Source organism: Pagrus major, chromosome 4, assembly GCF_040436345.1.
Source record: "Pagrus major chromosome 4, Pma_NU_1.0".
Classification (NCBI taxonomy): domain Eukaryota; kingdom Metazoa; phylum Chordata; class Actinopteri; order Spariformes; family Sparidae; genus Pagrus; species Pagrus major.
In genome coordinates, this window is record NC_133218.1 from 6,106,197 (window position 1) to 6,133,341 (window position 27,145).

Genomic DNA, 27,145 nt, shown 5'->3' on the forward strand with positions numbered 1-27,145 from the left:
ATAACCTGTTCAAAACTTGTAAGCTCCCTAGGTAACATACAGCGAATAGATTTGGTTGCTTGGCAGTAGTAATTTTGTAATCAACATTTCCTAGTAATGTTATGTCTTCATAAAAGTAAGCCAAGTGCAAGATATAGCTCGGTACATGGCTAACATAAAATGTTACGTTAAGCAGCTAGTTGCTCTGCTGCCATCTGGCGATACAGGAGTATCTACTTCCGTACCACCAGACTACAAAGCAGCTTCTTTCCTCAGGCTGTGAGACTCCTCAACTCACTCTGTCAAAAACAATAGTTTTAATTTTCAGAATCCGACCCGGTGACAGGCATGTAGAATAACTTTATAGAAATAGTCAATCTTTTTGCTGTCGGTCTTGTTTCCTTATGTAGGTCATATAGAGGCATCAGTATTACATTAAGGCTGTTTCATCAGGTGTTAAAAGTCCCTTGTAGTACATTTAAGGTGAAGGTAGCTAGACAGTCATGCATTTTTGGTTTCAGGGATTACTGAAAGCTACTTAAATACCCTTTTTTTGTATCCAGAATGTGCCCGCCTGTTTGAATCTGGCTGAAGTTCACTAATACTGTACAGAGCAGTTTCAAATAAACTTTTTCAGTTTTATTTTTTATGCTTAGGTTTCTAGTGAAGGCTTGCATATTTGTATTCAACAATGATTGCATGACGCTTTTGTCAAAATGTTTGGCTCACTTTTCTAAGCGACTGAAGAGCGAGCATACTTTTAAGGATTATTCTCACAACTGTCCGCACAGTTAAACCAGAGTAACCACAACACAAATATTTTCCAGTTCAGTGAGAAACTGAATCACGTTGTAATAAACTTTACCAACAGCTTATCCTGTTAACCTGTTGCAACCACATGTTCTCTCCCATTAATGAGCATGCGGTGATCAGTACTGATAAATATTTTCCTGCCCTCATCCCCCTGGACCGGCACATGGAGAGCAGATCTGTTTATGCCTTTATTTTCAACATTCCTACATTCCCCCAAATGACCTTTCTTTGTGTATTGTGCGGGAGAAGTGTTGAAATGCTGTTGTTCGGTCTGGGTGAGTTTTCGTCAGGATGATATCAGCGCAGGAGAATGCCTCAAATCCCTGGATATTATGGAGGGAGAACAGCCATTTGTTTTGCCAGTGTTGTTGTTTATTGGAGCCACGGACTCTCGCCTCCCTTTCTCTCTCTCTTTCTGCCTCTAGCCTCTTTCCAGGTCTCTCATCTCTGTTTCTCATACACTCCGTCTGCCTTGTTTTGTCCCAAACAGACACACATATGCGCAGTTCGTGTTATGGTGGCTACAAGCGAGGGCAGTGTGTTAGGCCTTTATTTGGAGCTGTGACCAAGTCAGAGTGCTGCTGTGCCAGCAACGAGTACGCCTACGGAGAGCCCTGCCAACCCTGCCCACCACAAAGCTCTGGTACGGATATTCAAATCACTCCACCCTTTACACATATGGAGCCACCTCCTGCTGCCTGACACACACACACAGCTTGAGTTTAATTCAAAACACACCTGTCAAAGTCAGGATGACCTGATAGAATGTTTTGTTTTCTCTGAAATAACATCTCTGATTTCATAAATGGCAGAATAATTGTTAAGAAGTTGTTTGACAAAAGCCCACAGTTAGGATACATTGACACGCATGCACAAACACACACACGCCATAAAGTCACTTCTCATTAGTCCTGCCAATTAAAGTTTCTAAATCAAAAGACGCCAGAGCTGCACCACATTAAGGAGGCGGTTTTATATACATCAGGGCCAAATGACAAAGCATGGAAATGGATAATTACATGGTATTAAATGTTTTGCTTTGAGATATCTGGGATTTTGGCAAATGTGACATTTTCTCTGTTATTTCTTCCTTTTTATCAACCCAACTCTGCTGCTTGTGTGTTTTGTTGCAGCTGAGTTCTTGGCTCTGTGCCCCAACGGTGGCGGCATAACTGGCGACGGAAGAGGTAACGAACGCAAGATCATCGTGTGTGTTTCATTGATATTCTCTGTGTGTCTGACATGATTTTGCAGAAAAAAAGTATAATTACAACATTGAAATCCTCAAAATGGGACCTACTTCTTTCCCCTCATTAAAAATTCCAGAATATATGAAAATGGTAATATTTTATTTTTTTTATTTTATATAAGTTTAACTGCTGGACACAAGACATCTTCTACTTCACTCTAAAGTCTATTATCAATGTTTGTGCACTGGAAACTTCAAGTTTCAACTTCACACTTCCAAACTTGCAAACTTTTTGTGATGTCACAAATCACGCTCATAGACCCGCCTCTTAAAATCAGATTTTCAATGAGCTCAGAGAAAATTTATACTTTCAACAATGAATGTGAAAACAGCCTTCAAGTGTCAAACTCTGCATGTAAATCTTTCTACACAGTGAAGCTCAAAGATTCAACAGTAGGAACAAGAATAAAAACACATTTTTGAGCGGAGGGGACTTTAAAACTGTGGTTATTGCTTCAGGTTTTGTTCCTGCTGTGGTGTTCAACAGGTTGTTCTTTGCCTTCTCAGATATCAACGAATGCGCCCTCGACCCTGACATCTGCCAGAATGGGGTGTGTGAGAACATGTTGAGAACATATAAGTGCACCTGCAATGAAGGCTTTGAGGTCGACCTGACAGGCAAAAACTGTATCGGTAGGTTAACGGCTCACTTGAATGAAACTATTCTGCCCTCATTTCAAAAGCCAGTGTGAAGAAAGTCATCACGCCTCTCTGTATGTGTTTTTCCTCAGATATCGATGAGTGTCTGATGAACAGGATGCTGTGTGATAACGGTCTGTGCAGGAACACACCAGGCAGCTTCACCTGTCAGTGTCCCAAAGGATACGTCTTTGATCCTGAGGCTGATATCTGCCAAGGTCAGAGACTCGTTCATCCTGTGGAACAGTACAATGTCACCTCATCACTGCATGTACCATCTGTTATATCAGATTGATACGAGATGGAAAACGTGGTGTTTGTTTTTGTCTCCCACAGATGTGGATGAGTGTAAGTCCAGCCCCTGTATTAATGGAGAGTGTCGGAACAGCCTAGGGTCCTTTGTGTGTTTGTGTTCATCGGGCAGTTCAGTGGACACCTCTGGGCTGGAGTGTATAGGTAAGTGAGCACCGTGTTGTTTGGATTTGATTTAATTGGCAAAATTATTCAATGTAGAAACTAGAATGGCTAAAACTTAAGCGCATACCTCCGCCAAGGCCCAGCAGTCCCCTTTAATTCAATCAAGCCTGATCAAGGATCAAACGCGACAGCCCTGTATCACTCTAAATTTTAAACCCCCCCATAACTCAATCATAATTTAAGCTCACCACGTCTAGGATCCACATCATATTGTACTCACTCGTAGCTACCAGCCACATAAATATGCTTTTTTCATCAAGATCCATACATTATATCCTGAGAAATTAATGAAAATGTAAAAAAAAACACCCTATCTTGCAGTGTTAGAGAAAGTGAGAGAAAAATTCCTGGATCTGTTACATTATCCGGATTTGCATTACAAGTTAATGGGATCTATTCTGGGCCGAGACCCATCCTCCATCCAAGTTTCATGGAAATCCGTTCAGTAGTTTTTGTGTAATCTAGCTGACAAACCAACCAATCAACAAATACACAAATGGACACAGGTGAACACATAACCTCCTTGGTGGAGGTAATAGTTTAAAAAATGTATGAAACAAAACCTCAAAACCTCATTCAATCCAATCATATTTAATAGTATCAAGAATTAAAAATAGTTCAATGCGGTTAAAAAACGATGCATGTTTTTAACGCAAAAAAGCTGTTTAACCTCCAGTTTAGACTTGCTGCAGTTGAACTACATTAAACAATGTGAGAAAGAATTGTTCTAATAGCTGTACCAGAACTGTCCCCACCTTATTACGGCAAAATGACCAAACTTGGAACCCTTTGAAATGAAGGATACAGTTTTCTTGTCTATGGGAAATAGACTTCTCCTAAACCAATCAGCACTCTTTTTTACTTTAGAGCAGCTATGAAGATTAATTAAAGATCCCATATTGTAGAAAGTCAGATTTCAGCAGGACTAGGTGCTATTTAAATATTGTTAAAGTATCAAAACGCTCAGTCCATGGAGAGCCTGTATTCAGAAACTGTGCCTTTAAACGAGCCATCATAACTTCCGTAAGGTTGTGATGTTACAACTATACAGTCAATGCCCTCAGCCACGCCTCCAGCATGGCTGTGGTTGCAAAAACACTGGCACTGACACCTGCTCAGGCCTGTGAGAGCTGACCAATCAGAGCAGACTGGGCTAAAACAGAGCATCCAGACAGAGGGTGAATAGGGGTGCTGCAGCAATGGACAGTATGAGAATTATGAGAATATTTTTGCAGGTTAAAGCATGTAAACATTTTCTAGTCAACACCCAAAATAAAAGTATTAACCTGAACATGAGCATCATAATATAGAGCCTTTGAATGTAAGATTCTCTCATTAAATGCATATTTGGCATCAAAGAACACGTTGACTCACATCTTTTTCACTTAACTGAATGTTAAGTAACTATAAGGCTTGTCTCAAACACAGAGACTACTAAGAGCACCTGCTGGCTGAAGATAGTCAATAATCGCTGTGAGGTCAACATCAACGGGGCGACACTGAAGTCCCACTGCTGCGCCACACTGGGAGAGGCCTGGAACAGCCCCTGTGCCAAATGTGAAAAAGGTGGGATGATCTTTATGTACCATTTTAGTTAGCCACATTCCGATTTATACAACTGCTGTGACTGATGTTGCATTCTCCTTTTTCAGATCCAATCTGTGGTAAAGGCTTTGCTAGAGTCAAAGGAAATAACTGTGAAGGTGAGGCTCAGTCTGATGCCACATAGACCCACAAATTCAAATTTTCATTTTATTAGAATAATATGAAACTCTGGACCTGTTGTTGATGTTGTTATTTCCTCTACCGACTGTCAGATGTGGATGAATGTCAAGTGTTTCCCGGAGTGTGTATCAATGGCAAATGCATCAACACGCCGGGCTCCTTTTTCTGCCAGTGCCCTCCAGGAATGACTGTTGACGTCAGTGGCAGGACGTGCATTGGTGGGTACTGTGTATGTGTGGTGGTACTGATGTCAACTTCATGTTTTTTTCTGCCTGATAAGCTCTTGCATTAAATCTATAATTCATACCACTTCATATTCTTCTGTGTTGGTGACTTCCAGACCTGCGTACGGAGCAGTGTTACCTCACCCATGAGGACGAGCGCTGTGGGGCTCCCATCTCAGGAAAGCACCGTGTGGACGCCTGCTGCTGCTCAGTGGGTGTCGCCTGGGGCCCTGAATGTGACGAATGTCCAGAAAAGGGCACTCCAGACTATGCCCAGCTCTGTCCCCGTGGTCCCGGCTTCTCGCACAGGGGTGACTTCATCAACGGCAGACCCTTCCTCAAAGGTACTGTACCGTCCACAGACTGCATAGACTGCATGTGTTGTTTCATTGATGGTCCCTCACCTGTCTTTGTCCCTCTGCTCTTTACCGTAGATATAAATGAATGCAGGATGATAAACACCCTGTGCTCAAATGGAAGGTGTAGAAACACCATCGGCAGCTTCCGTTGTCGCTGTGATAACGGCTACGCTCTGGACTCTGATGAGAGAAACTGCACTGGTGAGTAACACTGAAACAATCAATTGTGTGAAATGTGAAACACCTGCTGGTCTAGCTTCTCGTTTTTTCTCTTTCTAAACTTTTAAACTTACTGTTTTCATACATCATCCATTAATGTTTGTCTGAAATGCCTAATTTTGAGATTTATGACAAAATATAAACAAAACCAGTGACAACTATGTTCAATTCGGATCTTGTCCTTACCATATAATATTAGCAAAAATAAAATCTGGTCTGCAGATTTTCCAGTTTTGTCAAATTTGAGGATTTGCTGTCTTTTAGATCATTAAAAACTTAATATTATGGCTTTCAGACATTTTTTGTTCAGTTGAAAGATGCCGCTTGTGGCTCTGGAAAATTGTGATGGACATATTTCACTATTTTCTGATTGCCATTAGCTAGTTAGCTCAGTTAGCCGTGTAGCTAGTGTACAGAGTTTAAGCTTGGTTTACACCACAAGCACAGGAGCTTTAGGCCGAGATGGGCCAGGGCTAGCTGGTTAGCATGTTAACTTCAGTAGATATCTATGCAACACAATACACATGCAATTTTGTCAAAACTGTTATTTCTTCACATTGATAGTTGTAGTTAATTTTTGAATGTTTCAAAAAGATTCTAACATATTGCACCTTTCAATGACTACAAAGATTGATTTTTAATTAGAAGATCTTCAGGAATCAGCTGTTTACATATTGGCATTAATGTAAGCGCTGATTTACGTGTAGCTGCTCTTTTTGGCTGCAATGTTTGCTCAACATCAGCTATGACAATATCTCAATTGAACCGTTCTTCATCAGTCCCCTATTCTGAATCCCTGTGCCAACACTAATTACAGTAAAGTGGTGTGAAGCCGGTGCCTACATTCAGCTCATTCAGTCTAATGGCAGTCTGGCTGCTCTGGACCTGTTGGAGCTGGTCCCTGTTGTCTGGTTAGCTACATTACTGCTTTGTTCAAATGTGCACACATCATTCTAGGTTTGAATGCCAGTGCTATGGTTTTTTTCTGCAATGATTTATAGGCTCTTACTTAAGTAAATGATATCAGGAACCTTTTAACCCTGCATGAGTTAGATCTTAGCCCAAAGTCTTTGTGTTAAGTACTTCAAAATGTGGATTAAATTCAAAAAGGGATCAGGCCTTCAGCTTCAGACTTTGGAAGAAGGGCCAAGGCTGCCTAAATCATCCTTAAATTCACCTCTTAATCTTATTTTATGGTCTTTCTTTCATGGAGTAACCTCTTGTTAAATATTTTGTGCTTTTATTCTTTGTTTGCCTTGCACTTATATTGCATTAGTTGGCATCAGTGCTTTTTACTCCTGATCTTATCAGTGTATAACTCCAGTGTTGAATCACTGTTATTGAATTGAAAATCTTGACAAAAACAAATGTTTTACTATGTGTTTTAGACTGATACCTCTCTATATTATAGTTATGATAAATACAGATAGTTCTCAAAATGATTTTCTTTCCTTCATGTGTGAATGTAAGTGCAGTTTAAAGGAGAATTCTGTTGCATTCCTTTCCTTTAGACATCGATGAGTGCCGCATCTCTCCAGACCTGTGTGGACAGGGCAGGTGTATCAACACGCCAGGAGATTTTGAATGCGAGTGCTTCGAAGGTTACGAGAGCGGCTTCATGATGATGAAGAACTGCATGGGTGAGTGACGAATCCTCGCACAGCGACACCTGCAGACTCTACAAATACATACATTGAATCACCTCTTCAGCTTGAGATGACTTTGCACAGTTACATGCAGAGACAGCACTCTTTCATATGAACTCGTTTAGTCTGCGTGGACACGAGTGAGAAACTTGATCTCTGTAACAACTCTCTTGCACACCCTGTTATAGTGGTAGCATCTGAGAGCAGAGAGCTTTGCCAACCTATGAAGTATAGAGGAGGCCTGCCACACAACCCCAGTCCCAATCACAACCCAGCCATCTCCGCCACACTCCCTCTTGGGCCATAAGCTCTGGATGAGGTGCTTAGGCTAACATGCCAGACTTGGACCTCTCTGTTTAGACGGCTGATGTAATGTGAAATTTCCAGGCTGTGTGCATTTGTGTGCATATATGTGTATTTGTTAGAGGGAAGGAGAGTTTAACTGACTTTATTTAAACCCCCGTGGGGTGTTGAAAGAGTCTAGAGTTTTCTGCCCAACTGTTGTCACAATCACTTCGCAAAACTGCCCCACAAAGTCTTAAAGATAATTGTTCTTTATTACATACTTGACCCGCATGTGAGCAACACGCAATCAGCTGCCCAGCAAAATGATTTTTATATGCAGCTACGAGTCCTAATGTTCTCCCATCTGTGAAAATACTTAATGCTCTATTTCTGTTCTGGTCTGCCTTTGACGCCGTTTGATTCCTTTTTTTTTATTCTTGGGAAAATCGTACACAGAAAATGGAGTCTCAATACTTTTGTTGGCTTAAAGCCGCCATTAGACCAAAATTGGCGAGACAAAATTAACTTGCACGCTGTGGCAAAAAATGCAGCTGGGGCTGGAAATGGAAATGATTGCAACCCTGCCCACATGCAATCATAGGCTGTACTGACTGGGCTAGCAGGCTAACAAAAATAAATAACAAGTAAAAACACTTTTTTCTTTTAGATTTTCATTTTTGTTACCGTCAATCTTTATGCTTTACATCACTACCAGCCATGGAGCTGCAGCTTGTATTCTTTCCTTACACAGATATATAAATGTGGATATAAACTAGGGACATGTGGCGCTGGATTTTTCCTTTAATATGATATGCTGATATTTTCCAACTCATTTTGGCTGATGTCAATACCGATATTTGGGTTTTTTTTCTCTTAATTGCAGAAAGCGTCAAGTCTCTCCTGGAGTAGTTGTCCCTACTTTAATTCATGATCATAAACTGTACAATGCTTTTAAAAATGTATACATTCAATGGGCAAAATAAGAAAACTACTTAGATAATAGTTTGTGTTCTGTGCACATAAATAAAGCTTCATTTTATCGGCCTCTCATATTGGCAAATGTTTATTTTGGAGACTGAACCCTAACACTAAATATCTCTATGTGTAATGTACATGTGTGTGTTCTTCCTCCAACAGACATCGATGAGTGTGAGAGGAACCCTCTGCTCTGCCGCGGAGGTGAATGTGTCAACAATGAGGGCAGTTTCCAGTGCGTTTGCCCCGACGGACACGAGATCGCACCCGATGGGTCGGCCTGTTTAGGTGAGTGATGAGCTCACTTTTTCTTTCTTTTTGCTTTCCTCCTTTTTTTTTTGACAAATCTGTCAGAATGTAGTTTCTACTCCTGAGAGATGATAGAAAGACAAAAAGAGTGAAAGTAAGTAAAGTAATAGGAGATGCTGTCACAGAGCGGCGGTTTGAAGGACAGGGGAGGGTCGTCCCCCTCCATCTGCCTCTGTGTGTGGGCTCACTGGGGCTCTGTGGGAGCGAGCGAGTCAGGTCTGTGTATATGTGGGATAAATGTTCTTTGATAGATAGATGAGCTGATATGAACTTTAGACGAGTGTGATTGTTGACATGTGTGCACTAAGAAGGGTCCACTTGGAGAGAAAATCCTAGGGAAATGAAAGAGGATTTTTAGTATTAGAGAGTTTTTGCAGTTATGTAGCAAAAGAGTTTTTACATTTTTGTGCTTTAAAATGTAAAGCATGATTTCAGAAAAGCTGGGAGGCTGTGTGAAACATAGACACAACAGAATGTGAACAGTACAAAGACAATATATCTAATGTTAACCTCATCAACTTCATTTGTTTTTGTAAATATATGATTATTCAAAATGTGATGCCAGCAACATGTTTCAAACAAGTTGGTACAGGAGAAACAAAAAACTGGGGAGGTTGTGGATTGATCCAAAAACACCTGTTTGGATCATTCCACAGCTAAACAGGTTCACTGATAACAGGTGATAGTATCATGATTGGGTATGAAAGGAGCATCAGGCTCAGTCGTTCACAAGCAAAGGTCGGGGCGAGGGTTCATCACTTTGTGAAAGACATGATTATATAAAGGATGTTACTACATGGGCTCAGGAACACTTTGTTAAACTGTTGTTGGTTGTCTGACACAGTTTTAATTTACGTTTTACACAGCGTCCCAACTGTTTTGAAAATGGGGTTGAATCTTGTGACCATTTGTACAGTAAAAAAAGATAAGAGTGGTCGCTCTATTTACCACAATGTAGGCAAAAACTGTGTCGGGTGCTCTTGGTAAACGGAAGAAAAGGGTGACTCCAAAGGCAATCCAGGCACTCCAAAAAAGAAAATAACAGAAAACGAAGAAGCTGTTTTTGTTTGTTTTTGCTGCTTGCGTAACATTTTGTCGAGTGCTTTGATTCTGAAATTTCTGTTTTCTGGATGCTGCCTCCTTTAGAGGTTGTTATGTGCCTAGTTCTCATTGGATAAATGACATAGACTCAGTGTATTGTATACAGGCTGTTTTGTTGCTCATTCTGTAAATGCCCTTTATGCTGAAATATATTGGCTCAAGTAGCAACAGTGCATTCTTTCTCCAAGAACAAGAGAAGAGGCCAACTTCTCCGCTGCTTTCATTAGTCTTAGTCCCATGTGTTGTTAAAAGCATTGAGCTGATTGTGCATTATTCACTGGGTGTAATTGTGATGACCTCATGCACAGTGTGAAGGTTTTAGTCCATGACCTAATGCTCATTTGCTGCCCCTTAAGCTTATTTATTTTCTTTTTAACCACCCAAAGTAATAAAAACAATGAAAGCAGAACTGAAAGCTGCCCACCTCGTCCCCTCTGAGCTCTTCCCTTCATTATCTCTGGTGAAGTAACACGTTCACGTGCTAAAACGATAATAAACTTTAGTCGTATAGCGAAATATCATACAGATGGGTATGTTCAAGTGTGTTTAGTGGTGTCAGATTCATCACTGAAAAATGTCCTTTTATCACCAGTAGGCCTTGAATCCATCATGAAACATCTGTCAGTTTTCAGTTTCTAACAGTGATTAATGGTCTGTTAGAGCTCTAATTGTGCAGTTAAGTTTGGCTGTGGAGCTTCAACAATTAGTCATTAGAACAAAAATGCCAAAAATGACTTGTTTTAATTTCTCAAATGTTAATAGTTGCTGGTTGGTTTTTTTTTTCTTGGTCATTTTTCTGTAATGTTAAACTGAAAATCATTCAGTTTTGGACTGTTGGTCAGACAAAACAAGGAGTTTGAGTATGTCACTTTTGTGAAATTGTGATGGGCATTTTTAAACTTTTTTTCATTTTATTTTATTGACCAAATGGCTAATCAATAAGCTAAGAAAAATAATGAACAGCTTAAGTTATAATGAAAATACATTAATTAGTGTCACCCTGCTCAATGGCACTTTGAAGCACAAGTGATTGACATTTAACATCATGTGACTTATTCCATTTACTTCAGCTTTACATTTTCTTTTTCTTTTTTTTATTAATGTTGTGGTTTAGAGGCTGATCATTGCTTTCTCTTTCACAGACATCAATGAATGTGATTTGAGCGACAGGCTGTGCAGGAACGGCCAATGTGTCAACATGATCGGCCGCTACCAGTGTACCTGTGACACGGGATACAAATCCACAGAGAACAGACTCGAGTGTGTCGGTGAGGATTGAACACGTCACACTGTTTCCATTCAGACATATTCTTTTTGTTTCTATTGAAGCGACCTGAAGGTTAAGTGGCAGCAGTATTTGGGCACTGAGCAGCGTGTTTTTCTGCCTCTTAGACATCGACGAGTGTACCATCGAGAACGGTGGCTGTGAGACTTTCTGCACCAACTCAGAGGGAAGCTATGAGTGCAGCTGCCACAGTGGATACGCCCTGATGCCTGATCTGAGAAGCTGCACCGGTAAGAAGCTTTATATTCTGTCTCCCTGTCTGTGTTAATACATCTCTTATCCTGTGTCTCTCATTATGTGTTACTCAGTAGGCAGTACTATTTCTTTTTAAAAATCTTTTGCTGCACTTGTTACTAAAGAGAACTGCCTTTCAGTTATTTGCTGGTCATAGCATTTCATATAGATTTAAAAAAAAATTGTAGTACAGAATCTATTCAGATGTTGCTTTTAGAGAAACCTCATTTAAAGGGACAGTTCACCACAAAATCAAAAATATTTTCTCTCTTTCCTGTAGTGCTATCTATTGATCTAGATAAGAGATATTGGCTGTGGAGATGTCTGCCTTCTCTCCAATATAATAGAGCTAGATGGCTTCAGGTGCTCAAAGCGGCAAAAAAAATGCAATGTCTCTTTCCAGAAATCAGCTTAGTTAGCTTCGTGCTAGTTGCCAATGAGTGGATGCTCATTTCTTTCTTTCTGTAGAAAGAAAATAGTTCCTAAATGAAACTGCCCCCAACAAAGTCTGTGGATTAATCTGAGCAACCAGATCACGATTTTGAGTGCCAGGTCGATTATATTCAAGAGAAGGCAGACATCTCTATGGTCAATACCTCCGAAACTCGCTCTACTAGCTCTACAGGTGAGATTTTGGGGTGAGTTGTCCCTTTAAAAGCAGGAACGAAGATGAAGATCAGGAAACCTGGCTTATAGAGAAAATGTGTTCAAAGAAAGCAAACACTGGGCTGTTGAGAAAAAGACTCAATTTAAAGACTTAATGTGTTACTGGCTTCATGATGTTACCAAATAATGATGGTGCTTATTTATTTATCTGGTAAAGTTTTCTGGCTCTTCTCTTGTTGAGGGCATTTAGTTTTTTCCATGACTGTAGGCTTCATGTGTTGTCAAGCCCACTGTCATGTTGACTCTGGTGACCTATATTCCTTTGGTTACCAAACACAGATACGCAGACAGAGATCAAGGCTGAACGAGGGTAATTTCAGTGTAATTTATGCAAAAGAAGAGCTGAAAATTACTCCATCATCATTTCTCAGCATAATAATAGCATAATAAACTCTGTCCTCAATTGACCTCGTTGATTTATGAGTGAAGAAGTAAATGTACACCAGATACTTTTGTTTTGCTCTGTATTCTGCCTTGTATAGGAGAGATAAATATGCCCCAGAAGCGTCTCGATGTGTTCTCTCCAATTTGTCTGCTCCCATTTCGTTTTTTAATTTGCCTATCTGTTTTCAATCCTCAGATATTGACGAGTGTGAGGAAAGCCCAGATATCTGCGACGGAGGCCAGTGTACCAACACCCCGGGGACGTACCAGTGCCTGTGCTTTGACGGTTTCATGTCGTCTGAAGATATGAAGACCTGTCTGGGTAATGGATTCACTTTTTATGCTCATAATAAAAACACTGCAGCTACACCCTCTGCAGCTCTGCACTAATTAGACCCAGTTCTCAGAGATTTACTAAAAACAACGTAACGATCAACTCTAGGCTCATCCAACATGTGAGTCATGAGAATCAGACTTAATGACTCAGATCTATGAGTCTGTGTGAGAGAGAACAGAGGGCGATGTTGTTGTTGTTGATTTATAAGACAGTGAACATTGTGGTAGTTGGGTTGAGCAGGGAGGAATGCGTGACATTTAGACGTCTGGTTCCACTGAGTGAGAAAACAAAAACCTGACATCAGTGATGTACGGACTTCTAAATGCGTCGGCACGAACACATACTCTGTTACTGCTGTATTTATTAAAAGTAAACACATTTTAAAGCCTTAATATAGCTCATGATGTCATTCTTCTGTGACTTACTTGCATATATCACAGCGTATTAAAACCTGCTTGGCAGGCAGAATCAACAGCAGCTGATTGAGTTTTATTTATCGTCATAAACTTTTCATTTATTGTGGTTGTGTTTAGCAAATTAACATTCTTGCTCTTTCACTGTTTCACCCTTTTTTCCCTCCACGTCTAGATGTGGATGAGTGTGAGCTGAACCCAAACATCTGTCTGAGCGGGAACTGTGAGAACACCAAGGGATCCTTCATCTGTCACTGTGACCTGGGATACTCTGTACGCAAGGGAACCACAGGCTGCACAGGTGAGCGAAACAAACACACACGTGAGCGAGCCTGCCCACAACAAAATGTGCTGTCAGTGCAGGAACGTGGACGGGAGTGAAAGGACGGTGAGTCAGTCACAGGCTACTGCTGATTAAGTGCTGAAGGAGACACGTGTGTGTGAACGGGTTAGGAGTGAAAGCAAGTCGAAGGGAAGAGGTGAGAAATGAGAGGCTGTGTTGGCTAACCAGGAGCAGCTCTGACATTACTCACCCTCATTCAAGAGCTCCTGTCTGACTTGATGAGAAACACGCTTACAAACACACACTCACATGCACGAACAGCAACAGCAGCAGGAGCAGTGAGATCACTATCTCCTGTCAGATGCATGCATCACATTGCACCTTTGTTTATCCCTTTGTTGCTCTTTCATTAAGGTCAGTTAAACATTACGTGATGGTTGGACTGGTTCTGCAGCACGTAATCACCTGAAACAGCTCCAGAACACATAAATACAAAGCCCATCCGGCCGGTAGACTCTTTTTTTTTTGCAAGTTTAGACTCACTCCTTGTCCAGCCACAGTTAAGTCTGATTTATATGCCCACTTAAAAGTTTGGGATTGAGTTTGGCCAGTGTTCTTATCTGACCTCATATCAGTGATCGAAATGAATCAGACACACAGTCAGCAGCAGCACGTCTCTCTTCAGACGCAAATAAACAGGTCTGTCTGAAGTATGAGTCAAGCTCACTAACTTACTCATACACACTCCTGCTCATTCTAATCCAATTAAAATGTCCATTTTCCTTGTTTTGAGAAAGCTGGAGTTGCAGTAAAGCAGCCGGGTCTGATTCACAGGCTTGGAATTTCAGCCCCAGAATACCAAAGAATCAAGACACTAATTCCTCTCAGGCAGGCAGGCAGGATGTCTTGTTATGGACAAGAGAACAAAACCCGCTACTCTTTTTGGATCGGATCCCTTTCCGATATATTCATACGAAAAATGCATAAGAAATTGGTTGTCATTGTTGAATTGCCTGATGCGACCACATTGGTATGCGTGGACTAAATCTTCTTGCGTGTGTGTGTTAATGAGATAGTGGTGCTCTCAAGCCCAGATCTGATCCAGCTGTTGATGAAGCTCCCACTAGAATTATTTCCCCTTTTTTTTATTCCACAACAACTCAGGGGCAGAGTGTAAGTATTTTTATGTACATTTTAACGCTCTTGTGTCTTTGCGTGTGTGTTGGAAAGTTCGGACTGGGTGGAGATGTACTGGTGGACTTTACAAGGCTGGGAGAGTCTCAGCTTTAAAGAGAGGATCAGGGAGGAGGATTTAGTGTTGACTTTATCATCTTTAAGCTAAGTGAAAAAATAGTCAAAGAATTTGAGATAAAGACGGTAACTATAAAAACAAGAAATAACACAATCTTCCTCTTAAAAATGAATACAATGAATAAGCAATACAACACACCCTCGGTCAGTCCAGTGGATTCAGGGGTTTCACTTCCACAGTCTTACTTGGTCTAGTATGGCCGGTAGCTTATGGCAGCTAATGTTAGCTAATTATAGCCATCATCCCTTAAGTATTGACACTTAGCTTATGGCCACATTTTACATGTTTAACATTATCCCGTCATTGATATTTGTGGCCAATAGTCCGACTTTAGCTGCTCAGTCTGTATGACCATTAGCTCGTGGTGGCTATTAGCTATTGCTAGCAAACTTTAGGTGGATGTAGTGTAGCCTACCTGACATTACTGAGTCTTCCCCACTTGTGCTTCTGTAAGTAAGTCGAGCCTGTATTTATTTCTATATAACATGATCTTACAGTATTGACACTTAGCATTTAGTCACATCATCTCATTTTAACTGGTTCTGCTTGGTCTGGTGGGACCACCAGCTTGTGTTGTGTCATAGCTAATGTTAGCAAAGTCAAGGTGTTCTGTACCAGTTTCTGTCATTACTGTTGACTCACTTAACATTTGCAGACATTTAGAGATATAGCGAGGCAGGCATACAAACTGTGAGACAGCTACGCAGTCAGGTAGGCAGATGTGTAATCCTCTGCGATCCCTTTGTATCCTTTTTCGCCCTTCATCTGTCAAACATTAGCTCGAGTTAAATCAAGCCTCTTCTTTGACACCAGCTGTGACCGCTGACACGCTTCTTGCATGCAACAACCCCTGTTTGCGTTTTATATTTCCACAGTGTTGATGGATGATATGTTTGTTGTGCTCGCTCTGTCATCAAAGGATTGTGGGAAATTATCTTTAATTCTGTCTGTAATCCAGAGAGATTCATTTGCTCTCAGCCCTCATATTAACCCCGTCATCAAATGTGTAAATATACCGTACCCTCTCCTCAGGAAGACTATAAACCAGCAGCACTAATCTCTAATTGACAGTGTTTTGAATTACTACCCTCACAAAGACAGACACACACAGACAGGAGTGTGTCTCATTGGCTGATAAGTCCTAACATCTTGATCGAGTTCATGACATGGCTTCCCTTGATGTTGAGGACACACACACACATGCAAACACACATACAAAGCCAGCTATCAAAGCTGAAACACTCAGTCGTCAGGCTCAAGGCCAGGTATTGTGTTGGTCAGAGTTACACTGAGTTGTTTTGGCTCAGATTAGCATTCATCATTTTTGTAGGCCCATACAGGCTTTTTCCATGGTGCCATGTTGTTGATAATGTCAGAACCGCCTGAGTCACGTTCGCAGTATGTCACCACGAAGCAGCTGCGTCATGGAGATCCTCATCGGTTACACCCTACAGGATGTAAACAGCTTTATTGGTAGGGCAGATTTTTATAATAGCAAATTTAATTATTCTCATTAATTGTTATTGTTCATTTATTAGAATCTAGGACCACATACAATAGGTTAGCCCATATACAGAGGTATTTTTACAACCACATGGTATCTACTAAGTACCTCGATATTTCATCCATTGGCAGTGTTCAGATGTAATTATAATGGTTTTGCCGTGAAGGAATGTTTATTTGAAGAGTTGGCACATTACCACATTTTTATAGAAATTATATTTGGGAAAGATTAAATTTCCGAACCTGACATCTGGGGTGGTGAGAAAACCAAACATGAGCATTAAAACGAGGGCTGTTACAAAAGCCTCACATGAGAGGTGCAGCGTCTGTGGGTCTGTGGGTGAAGAGGGAAATCTTTGCCTAAAATAACCTCAGAAATACTCGTTCAGACAGAGCAGACAGAACAAGGCCTCAGCATTAGGATATCATTCTCCCTCTCAGTCTTTTTTTTATAGCTCCCTGGACAGATTTGCACAATGAAAATCCAGAGACTGGGGCTGCTCATTAAACCTCTGCAGGAAGGCTATTAGTATCAGAGATCATGAGAATGTCTCTTTGCCTTCTGCTCTGAAATACAGCCCAAGATGGATCAAGACAGTGACCCAGAAAGACTTAGTTCTGTCGTCTCCTGCTGCTGTCTTTATACAATTCAAACCAAGCATCAACTCGGTCCACAATGCCAAGAACCCCACTGGAATGAGAATGCAGACCCAAATCATTAGACCATCAGAGCAGCGTCTATTTTTCTTTATTTACATGGCGTCCTCTTTGTTTTCCTCTTTGCCAGATATCAATGAGTGTGAGATCGGAGCTCATAACTGTGACAGACACGCCACCTGCACCAACACGGCCGGCAGCTTCAAATGCAACTGTGCTCCAGGGTGGATCGGCAACGGCCTCAAATGCACAGGTAAGGCTGATGACCTCAGACGCACAGGAGAGTGCCGCCACTCAATGGGTCCATTGAAATAGTCGACATAATCTGTAGTTTATACAGTATCATCTGCAAACTATGATGACCCCATTTATACAAGCTACTCTAACTGATGGCATTCTGGAAACACTTCATAGATAGTCTATTCTAAAAACTCAGTCTTGGCCATTTATTCAACATAGTAAACTTATATTAGGCAGCAAAAAAACGTCATTTTACCTGAGGCATAGTTCCATAGTGGTTCTCTGAAGTTCGTTTTGTCTTCACTGATCTAGTCTTTAATCATCGCCAGGTTTAATTGATGTTGACTCATACAAAAAAATGAATAGAGTTAAACTCTCAGAACAAAGTGTTGGATTATCCAACCGCTCTGATCTGATTTCTGATGAAACATATCCTTCTGTAGGTTTTCTGTAGGTTTGGTGGATGGATAAAGTGACCGTTCTTTGTGTGGACGGCCCTTAATGCATTTGTTTTCTGTCCTTTCATGGGTTTTTTTAACGTATATTATGCAGGATTTTCCAAAAAAACAATGTATAGACTCATACAAAAATAATTCCTCTCAATTGTCAGTTATGACCCACCAGAAGTGCGTTGCTGCATTCTGCAGAGACCCTGCCCTCTGCCTGTTTTGTCTTATTTTGTCTTAAGATCGATTATTTGTTGAGTCCCACTCTGAGTTGGCAAACCACCAACCCAAGGTGTTGGAAACAAATACTGCATAGTGCACCTTTAACAATAAGAAAAATATTGAAAATTACTAGCCTTATTTTCTGCATGCATGTGATTACTTTTGCACTCTGTTGTGCTTCAGACCTGGATGAGTGCTCCAATGGGACACACATGTGCAGCAACAATGCGGACTGTCACAACACCATGGGCTCATATCGCTGTGCGTGCAAGGAGGGATTCTCTGGAGATGGATTCTACTGCTCAGGTCACACACACAAAACCCATATCCTGCACAACAGTTCTGCTTTTTAAAAGATACACAAATGCATTTTAATGTTTACAGACTGTGTGTGATCAACATTACAGACAGCGATGAATGTGCAGAGAACGGCAACCTGTGTGAGAGTGGCCACTGCCTGAACCTGCCCGGAGGCTTCCGCTGTGAATGTGACATGGGCTTCATCCCCACTCCTGACGGCAAGGCCTGCGAGGGTAAGGCAATACAACACTGCCAGTCCCGACTATCGTGGTTCCAGATCTCTGAATTGGTGCCCCCACCCTAAATTATGCTGAGTGATTCAAAAAGGTCTGGTGTTACTCTCGTGAAAGGTTGTTTGTTTTCCTGTTTGGAGAAACAACCGCTCCAAACAGATGCTGCCTTCAAGTGGAACTTATGAGATAGTATTTTGGAAATGGGAAGTAGCATCTAAGTGCTTTGAGCTGTGAGGCCATAGCTAAGGGACTGACAACAACTTAGTAGTTAGAGATTTTGTGTTTTTTGCATTTCAACATCACATTTGGTTGTGACAAATAGTAGTCAAAAAAACCTGTCTTATTAAAAAGTAACTTAAAAAAAGGAGTTTCACAAAAGTAGGTGAGTCAAAGCTGTTTGTTTATGCTGGTTAGCTAAAGTATTAGCCGCCAATACAATTTCTCTTGTAAATATTAGTATTTAGCTTTTAGTTTTTCCAGCTATTTTGACTCATATCACAGTCCATTATTGAAAACAAAAGTAACATGAGAAAATAGCTAACGTTAGATACCAATGTAGCTAACGTTGTCTTACAATCGTTAGCCAGCTAGCTTTCTTAAAACTCAGAAACAAGGTTGAGTGGGCACAGATTTTAATGATGTCTACAGTTAATTGAACATCATCTTATCTGGCTAATGACAAAGTGAAAAAGGTCTTAGCTTTTCTGATGCAGAAAAACGATGGACTAAGTGGAAGGAATGCTTATTTTCACCCATTATTGCTTGCCTTAAGTGCAAAGAGTCATTGAAGTCATCTTGGGCTAGTGCCCGACATCCCACTGACTGAAATGACATACACTGCTCTGGAAACTGTCTTTTATTTTACTCTAATTCTTGTTTGAGACAAAGCTGCATGCACCTGCATTCATAACCTGGAGGATATGTGTACATGCTATCCAGGTTTGTCTTATCTAGGTAGACATTAGATCTTTTTAGAGACATTTTGATTGGGATGTACAATTTACATTGGTAGAATACAATTTAAAGGTGATGTAAGATTGAAAATTGTAACCAAGGGATCTTGTATGAAATCCTTAGCTGAGCTACTGTAGAGTCGACGTCTGAACACATGTACGACTGGTAGCAGACGAATGTGACTCATGCTTTTAGTGATAAGACATTGCTGGATTCAATTGAATGAGCAGACTGACCTCATTTTGCTGATGTGTCAAACATCCTGAAATAACCTGTCCAGTCCTCCCTGTATCAACTCAGGCAGGACTGGACAGTAATGACTTGCGCAGAGTCTAATGATGTGGAAGAGCACAATTTCATAACCTTGGCTGCTGCTCTCTTAGTGTATGTGTGTGTCTGTCTGGATCTGTCTGGGCATTTTTTGCCCCAGAACTGTCATTCTTTAGCAGAGGTGAGCGGCCTTCACTTCCTATTGCTGGCTGCCAATTTTCCACCATGATCCCATGATCCACTAATCCCTCACAGCTGGGCCTCTCTCCCTCTCCCTTCTCTCCCCCTCTTTATCATTCTACCTCTCTCCCTCTGTCTCTTCTACAGACATAGACGAATGTACCTTTGCTGACATCTGTGTCAATGGACGCTGCCAGAATATCCCGGGACTTTTTAGATGCGAATGTAACCTTGGTTATGAACTGGACAGGAGTGGAGGCAACTGCACAGGTAAGACTAGTCGACACACCGGTCCAGCTGCCAGCCCCAGTGATGCTCTCTTTATGCCCCAGTGAGCTAAGGAAACTTGAAAGGGTGTAAAAAGAGTGGAGCAACAGCAGTGAAGAGATGAACAGCTCTCATCTTCACAGAGGAGAAGTCACTGTTTGTCTCCTGTTGTGGCAATTAATGACTAATTAACAAAAAATGAAAAACTCATATAGCTCTATAGAGGTGAAGACATCTTATAGACTGTTGCTTTGTCTTTCTGTCTCAGATGTCAATGAATGTGCAGACCCAACCATCTGCATTAATGGGATGTGTGTCAACATCCCTGGAAGCTACCACTGTAACTGCCCTGCCGACTTTGAGCTCAACCCCACCCGGGTGGGCTGTGTAGGTGAGAATCAACAAGTGCTCATGATATATGCTAATCATAGAACAAATTCTGAAGCAAAGGCAGGACACACCTGTATACCTGAACCGTGTGTGTGTGAATGCAGACACTCGCTCTGGAAGCTGCTACCTTGATGTTCGTTTCCGGGGAGATGCGTCAGAGAGCTTGGACTGCTCCAATGAGATTGGAGTTGGTGTTTCCAAAGCATCCTGCTGCTGTTCCCTCGGCCAGGGCTGGGGAAACCCATGTGAATCATGCCCCTCCGTCAACTCAAGTGAGTCAGCCCATCGTTTTTTACACTCTGTGTCAGTATGCATTTTTATTTTTGTGGAAAGGACTTTTGAATATGACATGATACACCTCCTGATGGCCACAGTGAACCTCAATTGCTGATTCTAAATGTATGGCCCACCTGAGTCAACACATAGTAAATTTTGTGCTGTGTTTACTGTGTATTGATGTTTTAGTTTTGTTTATTGTCCTTATTCTTCGTCTGTTGCAACTGTCTGGCAAATGCAACCACAGCAAAAACACATTGCAGTTTAAGATGGATATTTAACAACAACTTACGCTTCAACAACATCACCAATAATCTCGAATTAAGGACAATAAAATGCAAGTGACACACACCTCATATCACAAGGGTTTGTTTATCAGCGCTCACCATACTGTGTATGGCTGTGCCCATGATTTTCTCAGTGTTAAGTGATAAGGATTGGGGACACAGTTGTATTTTAATGTTATCATTACTTACTTAAAAAGGTCCTCAAGTTAACCAAAGTTAGTTGTTTTATTTTGAAATGAACCAACCTTTTCAAATCTCTCAGTTCCAAGTGCAATGTGACGAAATAAATCATCACCCACGACATGAAAAGAGATGCAGCAACATTCAGGAAGCTTTTTCCATCCAGCTCGATTACAGAACTCCTGATGCGTCATTCAGCAGAGTCACTTAAAAAACAACAACCAAGCAATGTGGTAAAAAGCACCCAAAAGTCGTACTTGAGTAAAAGTAAAGATACCGTGTTAAAATATTACTTTGGTAAAAGTTAAAGTCTCCCATACATATAGTACTTGAGTACAAGTCTGCAGTATCAAAAGTAATTTTTCTAGCAAAATAAAACATAAAGTGTGTATTAAGTAAAAAGTACATAATACATACATTTATGTATGTAGATACTGTAAACTCCGGGTCACCGGGTTATCGGCCTGGATGATTATCAACTCTGATATTCAGCAATTTTCTGATAATAAAAATAATAATTTTGTTTTGTTTGCTTGTTTTTATTTATCTAATTGCTAATAAAATAAATTAATTTTGTAACCTGAAAAGTAACGAATCACTAAAGTTATCAAATAAATGTAGTGAGTAAAAAGTACGTAAATACTTGAGTAAAGTACAAGTAACTCAAAATTGTACTTAAGTACAATACTTGCTTTGTTACATTTCATCACTGCAACCAAGAAAACAATACAATGTCCTCATGCTTTATAATTGGTGAGATGTTTGCTACCTCACTGTATTTTCTTGCCTTGAAACCAAAGTTTTTCAGTTATTCATCCCACTGTCATCCATAACTGAATGAGTGTGGTTGTGACAAATAGAGTCAAACACTTCGGACTGTCTTAAAAGTTAGGTCAAGGTCAAGGGCTAAAAAATAAGTTTTTAAATGTCTCCTTCTGGTCGCTAGCTTTGATCAACAACAACGTCAGATCCTTTTATAAGTTGTTTTGTGTGTCGGAGACAATAAATCAGTTAACTGGCACTTGTCACCCTTAAGTCCTTTGAAGTGGTTAAAGGTTTTCTCTTACTGTTGCAACTTGCTTTAACATGTTAAATAAACAAACCACAAATATGTACCACAATGTAAATCAGGCCTGATGTAGCTGCTCGACCAGGACACAGGCTACACACTGCTCGCTCTTGTCATGCAATGAGTGTGTGTTTGCTGTAATTGTTGTTGCTGGTAAAGATGAGACAGCTCTGTGCAACTTGAACTTGAAATTGTCAACAGATGGTTCAGAACATTACAGGCAATGACTCACCCTTTTGCAGCTCAAGGAAATGCTTGCTTCTATGACAAGAACAAAAAACTTTTTCTTTTTCGCTTTGTAATTCTGAGTCGCTGCAGTCATGTCCGGTCCACTGGGCCCTGTGGATAACTCTGAGATCTGAGACGGCTGATCGGGGAAAAAAAAAACAAAGCAGAGAGCGACAGGAAACGTTTTTTTTTTTAGGCACCTGACCAACTGGACACGTGACTTAACTCAATGGCTGAACATCAGCCTACTGTTGCTGCCAAATCCTGCAATAAAACCACCTTGATTGTGAATTGTGTGTCGTCTCACTGTGATTTGGTGCTGTGTTCTGTGTTCCAGCTGAGTACAAGACGCTGTGTCCTGGAGGAGAGGGCTTCAGACCAAATCCCATCACCGTCATCTTGGAAGGTCAGACGGCAACATGCCATCAGACACACAGCTAACACACACACACCCACCCACCCACAGTGCCACTGAGTGTTTCCTTTCTCTCTCTGGCAGACATCAACGAGTGCCAGGAGCTGCCAGGCTTGTGCCAGGGAGGACAGTGCATCAACACTTTTGGCAGCTTCCAGTGTGAATGTTCCAGAGGCTACGCCCTCAACACAGAAACCAGAGTCTGTGAAGGTATTACACACACACACAGGTGACCTATTCCTCTCTAGCTCTTGCCCTGGGACATTTCCGCGGGAAGGAAATTGAGTCCAGCCATCGAGGCCTTCGCTCAGTGAGGACACATGGAGAGAGAGGAGGAGGGCGAAACGACAAAGAAATATTGGACCTTTTTTGTCCCATAGACAACACTGCAGCTCATTGTGGCTCAATATATCTCTGCTCTAGTTCCCCGTCTGTTGCTAACCCAGCAAAGCTCAGTCAGGATGATGAGACAGCTGAGCGACTAACTGTGTCCAGAGGAGCGAGGCTCTGATGTGGTCAGCCCACTCCTCGGGGAAGTACGCTGAGTCCCCTGTAGACAGGCCAGAGATGAAGAAGGAAGGGAGAGACAGAGGAATGAAAGATAGGGGGAGAAAAGAGATACATGAGAAGGGTGTTTAGAAAAGAGAAATAGGAACAGAGCGGCGAGGAGGCGAAGGGTTAGACAATGACATGTGGCTGGCGGCATTTTAATTAGCGTGTGTTTATTGGCCAGGAGAACAAAAGCGGGTGTCTTCTCTATGAAGACCAGGACTGCACATTCACTAAAGCCTTGTTTTCACCAACCAACTTATGATGTGGTTCAGTTCAGTTCAGTTCAGTTCATATTAGAACGGTTATTTTTGCGCTTCCTTTAGCAAAAGTTCTGGATGATCCCAACAGAGCCGCTTCATGCCATCCTCTTTTGTTCTTTTACCCTCTGCTGAGTTAACTAGCACACTGATCCCAAACACTTCACACCACTGATTGGTCAATCGTCTGCGCTCTGATGTAGGATTACCTAAACTCCTGTCTCTAGTTAATCCATCGTGGATGCCGTTGTTCTCTCAGACGGATAAGAAAATAAGAGTTAATGCTAAAATGGGTTGCCTGATATACTTGGGTGGCTGATAATGTACCTTGCTCAAGTAAAGTCGATGTGTGGGAAAACCTGTCCCTATTGCACTTATTCTGCATTCCTTTAGACACAGTCTTTAAGCAAAATAAGTTATGTGACACCTCAACTAAAAGCATGTAAATCTGACACTGTATTCATCAAAACATTCTGTCTGTCCTTCTCTACGTGCAGATGTCAATGAGTGTGAACGACCAGGCATCTGTGGCCCCGGCCAGTGCTATAACACCATCGGGAACTACACATGTATTTGCCCTGTGGACTACATGCAGGTCAATGGAGGGAACAACTGCATGGGTAGGTCTGCACACTCGAGCCTGTATCAGTCAGCAAAATGGTATTCATACATTTAACTTTCTCTCTCTTTTTTCTTAAAACACACAGACATGAGGAAGAGCTACTGCTTCAGGAACTTCTACTCAGACAACAGGACTTGTGATGGAGAGCTGACCTTCAACATGACCAAAAAGATGTGCTGCTGCTCCTATAACATCGGCCGTGCGTGGAATAAACCCTGTGAACAGTGTCCTGTCCCCAGCACCGGTGAGCTCTCATACGCACATTTGTACAAATGAGAGCATAAGAAACTAAAAGTGAGCGTTTTTAAAAACTCATGTCTTAATGAACCTTCAGATGAGTTTGCGATCCTGTGCGGCAGTGAGAGACCAGGATATTACATCGACATCACCACGGGACGGGTCATCGGTAAGATTTTCACACTAAAAGGTTATTTTAGGAAACATAAGGTTTGTTTTGTTCTCATTTTGTCCCCTTGTCTCTTCCTCATGTGCTAGATATTGATGAGTGCAGGGAAATCCCTGGAGTGTGTGAGAACGGAGTGTGTATCAACATGATTGGAAGCTTCAGGTGTGAGTGTCCCATCGGCTTCATTTACAACGACAAGCTGCTGATTTGCGAGGGTAAGTCCTGCAAGCCATTGAAGTTCTGTTGATGCCAAAACATAAATTCTGTGAATTCTTCTTTGCATTTTTTTACAGAAACCAAGAATGGCCATGCTTGCATTTTTTTAATACTGTTATCTCAAGAGAAAGAGCTCTGTCATCTCGAGATAACAAGATAATCAACCTTTTATCATGAGAAAACAATGAGTTTTTTTCCCTCTTATTACTTATGATGTGGTCAGGTGTGCCATGCCTGCATCCATAAGCTCTATTCAGACCAAGGATTTGCAACAGGACCAGTTAAAACTTGCAACTACTTGCAATGTACGAGTCTCCAACTTTCTGAACACCTGCCAGTTTGCACCAATACGCGTAGACGAGATGGTGTATCATCTCCGTAGCAATGACATCCGCTCCAACTGCCGGCTTCAAGGCTTTTTCTATAGCTGGATATCATCTGTAGTGCCTTAAAATATGAGTGAGTATAGTGATGAATTATTTGCTACAGATGCATTTCTAGTATCGATGAAACGGCGAGAACAACTGGGATGTGTGAAGTGAGTGTGTGGTCGAATGAGTGAAAGCAAGTGAGCGGCATGTGGACAGTGGAGCCAAGAAAAAGCAGTGTAGTTGTCAGTGGAGCAGTAAATTTCACTTTTAAGGTTTGTGTCATATAAACATGGCTGTAACTCAAACAGATCGATGAGGTGATGCCCTCTTTCCTTCCTCCAAAACTGCCACCTCGACCAGCTGAAAGTTTATAACTGACTTAACTGGATGATGTTGCTACGAGGTGCTGATTGGCTGTATAAGCAGATGATGTGCTTTACTTCTTAAAACCAGTCACAGGCGGCGTGAAAACTGTAGTCAAGCTGAAATGAGCCAGTTCACGCTGCTGCAACAAATGGTTTTGTCTCGCAAATCTTTGGTCTGAACTGGGCTAAAGGTGTCGTCTTGACAACTCCAGCAACTTTTTTTAAGCTGAAATTGTCAGATGGAGTACTGTTTATTGATGGTACTGTTTATACATACTTTATGATACCATTCAAACATCCACCAACAACCACACAATGTATTTTTTTCCTCATGCCAACCAGAATTCTTGGTAGTCTACTGGACAGTAACACATTTACTAAACACAACTAATTTTATCAAGACAACAAGATAAATTCACCTGTTGCCAGAAGAAAGGGCTTCACCTGTAGATGACTGTCTTTTCAACACTTCTGTCTCTGTTGTTGTCAGATATTGATGAGTGTCAGAATGGACCCGTGTGCCAGCAGAACGCAGCCTGTCTGAACATGCCGGGAAGCTACCGCTGCGAGTGTAAAGCTGGATATCGCTTCACCCCCACTGGACAGTGTCTAGGTAAGGTTGTGGTTCTGATCAGATATGAGAGATAAAAGGTGTCAGCGGCAGTCAGATTACATGGTACATTACTAGTGTTGTGACTGTTCACTCAACCAACAGGAGCTTAGTCAACTCCTAATGACCTCAGTGGAGATTAAAATCAGTCGAAACAGGATTAGAGAAAAGATTAGATGAGGCAGCCTAAAATCCACCGTCTTCCATGCTGATGGCGCGAACTTCTCTGAGTCTGTTCGTGGCCTTATGCTGTCTTACCTCCTCAAGCTGTTGTATCAAACTCAGTCATATGAAACTCTTTGAACTGCACCGTTATATGCCAAAGATAAAGCACCGGAGGCAGCACAATGACAGTCGAGCTGAGGACAAGTTCTTCATGGTGGGCTTGTTATTATATAAGGAAGAGCGTTTGCTTCCAGCTATTCATGCGACTTCGAACAAAAAATACGGTCGAACTCCAGTGAGAGAAAACTGAAACTGCGGCTGGAGACAATTAAGTACAGTGATTAACAGAGATTTACACTGATTTAAAAAATGTGCGTTGCTGCAGGGCAGGATGTGAAATGGGGTATTTTAAAATGGACATATTTTTAAATTTAATTAAATAACAATTTTATTACTGCTTAATCGTCATCATCGTTATTGTGTCAACATCCCACAGAGTTAATGGACCGATTCTTATCCTATGAAGCAATAAATACATATTCATATTAGT

The 27,145-nt window shown here is 41.3% G+C and overlaps 1 protein-coding gene across 2 annotated transcripts in view; it reads left to right on the top strand.

Moving 5' to 3' along the window:
- fbn1 (fibrillin 1) overlaps nucleotides 1–27,145 on the top strand; it is a 76,605-nt gene that overhangs the window by 27,325 nt on the left and 22,135 nt on the right. For both annotated transcript variants that reach the window (XM_073464724.1, XM_073464725.1), the window contains 29 exons: nucleotides 1,283–1,435; nucleotides 1,926–1,979; nucleotides 2,549–2,674; nucleotides 2,773–2,898; nucleotides 3,017–3,136; nucleotides 4,586–4,723; nucleotides 4,810–4,860; nucleotides 4,975–5,100; nucleotides 5,223–5,450; nucleotides 5,541–5,666; nucleotides 7,196–7,324; nucleotides 8,753–8,878; nucleotides 11,143–11,268; nucleotides 11,393–11,515; nucleotides 12,766–12,891; nucleotides 13,495–13,620; nucleotides 17,205–17,327; nucleotides 18,166–18,288; nucleotides 18,390–18,515; nucleotides 20,067–20,189; nucleotides 20,455–20,577; nucleotides 20,681–20,848; nucleotides 22,954–23,022; nucleotides 23,116–23,241; nucleotides 24,338–24,460; nucleotides 24,548–24,706; nucleotides 24,797–24,868; nucleotides 24,958–25,083; nucleotides 26,311–26,433. In XM_073464724.1, coding sequence (XP_073320825.1) covers nucleotides 1,283–1,435; nucleotides 1,926–1,979; nucleotides 2,549–2,674; nucleotides 2,773–2,898; nucleotides 3,017–3,136; nucleotides 4,586–4,723; nucleotides 4,810–4,860; nucleotides 4,975–5,100; nucleotides 5,223–5,450; nucleotides 5,541–5,666; nucleotides 7,196–7,324; nucleotides 8,753–8,878; nucleotides 11,143–11,268; nucleotides 11,393–11,515; nucleotides 12,766–12,891; nucleotides 13,495–13,620; nucleotides 17,205–17,327; nucleotides 18,166–18,288; nucleotides 18,390–18,515; nucleotides 20,067–20,189; nucleotides 20,455–20,577; nucleotides 20,681–20,848; nucleotides 22,954–23,022; nucleotides 23,116–23,241; nucleotides 24,338–24,460; nucleotides 24,548–24,706; nucleotides 24,797–24,868; nucleotides 24,958–25,083; nucleotides 26,311–26,433 — 3,588 coding nt within the window. The remainder of the gene's footprint in view (nucleotides 1–1,282; nucleotides 1,436–1,925; nucleotides 1,980–2,548; nucleotides 2,675–2,772; nucleotides 2,899–3,016; nucleotides 3,137–4,585; nucleotides 4,724–4,809; nucleotides 4,861–4,974; nucleotides 5,101–5,222; nucleotides 5,451–5,540; nucleotides 5,667–7,195; nucleotides 7,325–8,752; nucleotides 8,879–11,142; nucleotides 11,269–11,392; nucleotides 11,516–12,765; nucleotides 12,892–13,494; nucleotides 13,621–17,204; nucleotides 17,328–18,165; nucleotides 18,289–18,389; nucleotides 18,516–20,066; nucleotides 20,190–20,454; nucleotides 20,578–20,680; nucleotides 20,849–22,953; nucleotides 23,023–23,115; nucleotides 23,242–24,337; nucleotides 24,461–24,547; nucleotides 24,707–24,796; nucleotides 24,869–24,957; nucleotides 25,084–26,310; nucleotides 26,434–27,145) is intronic.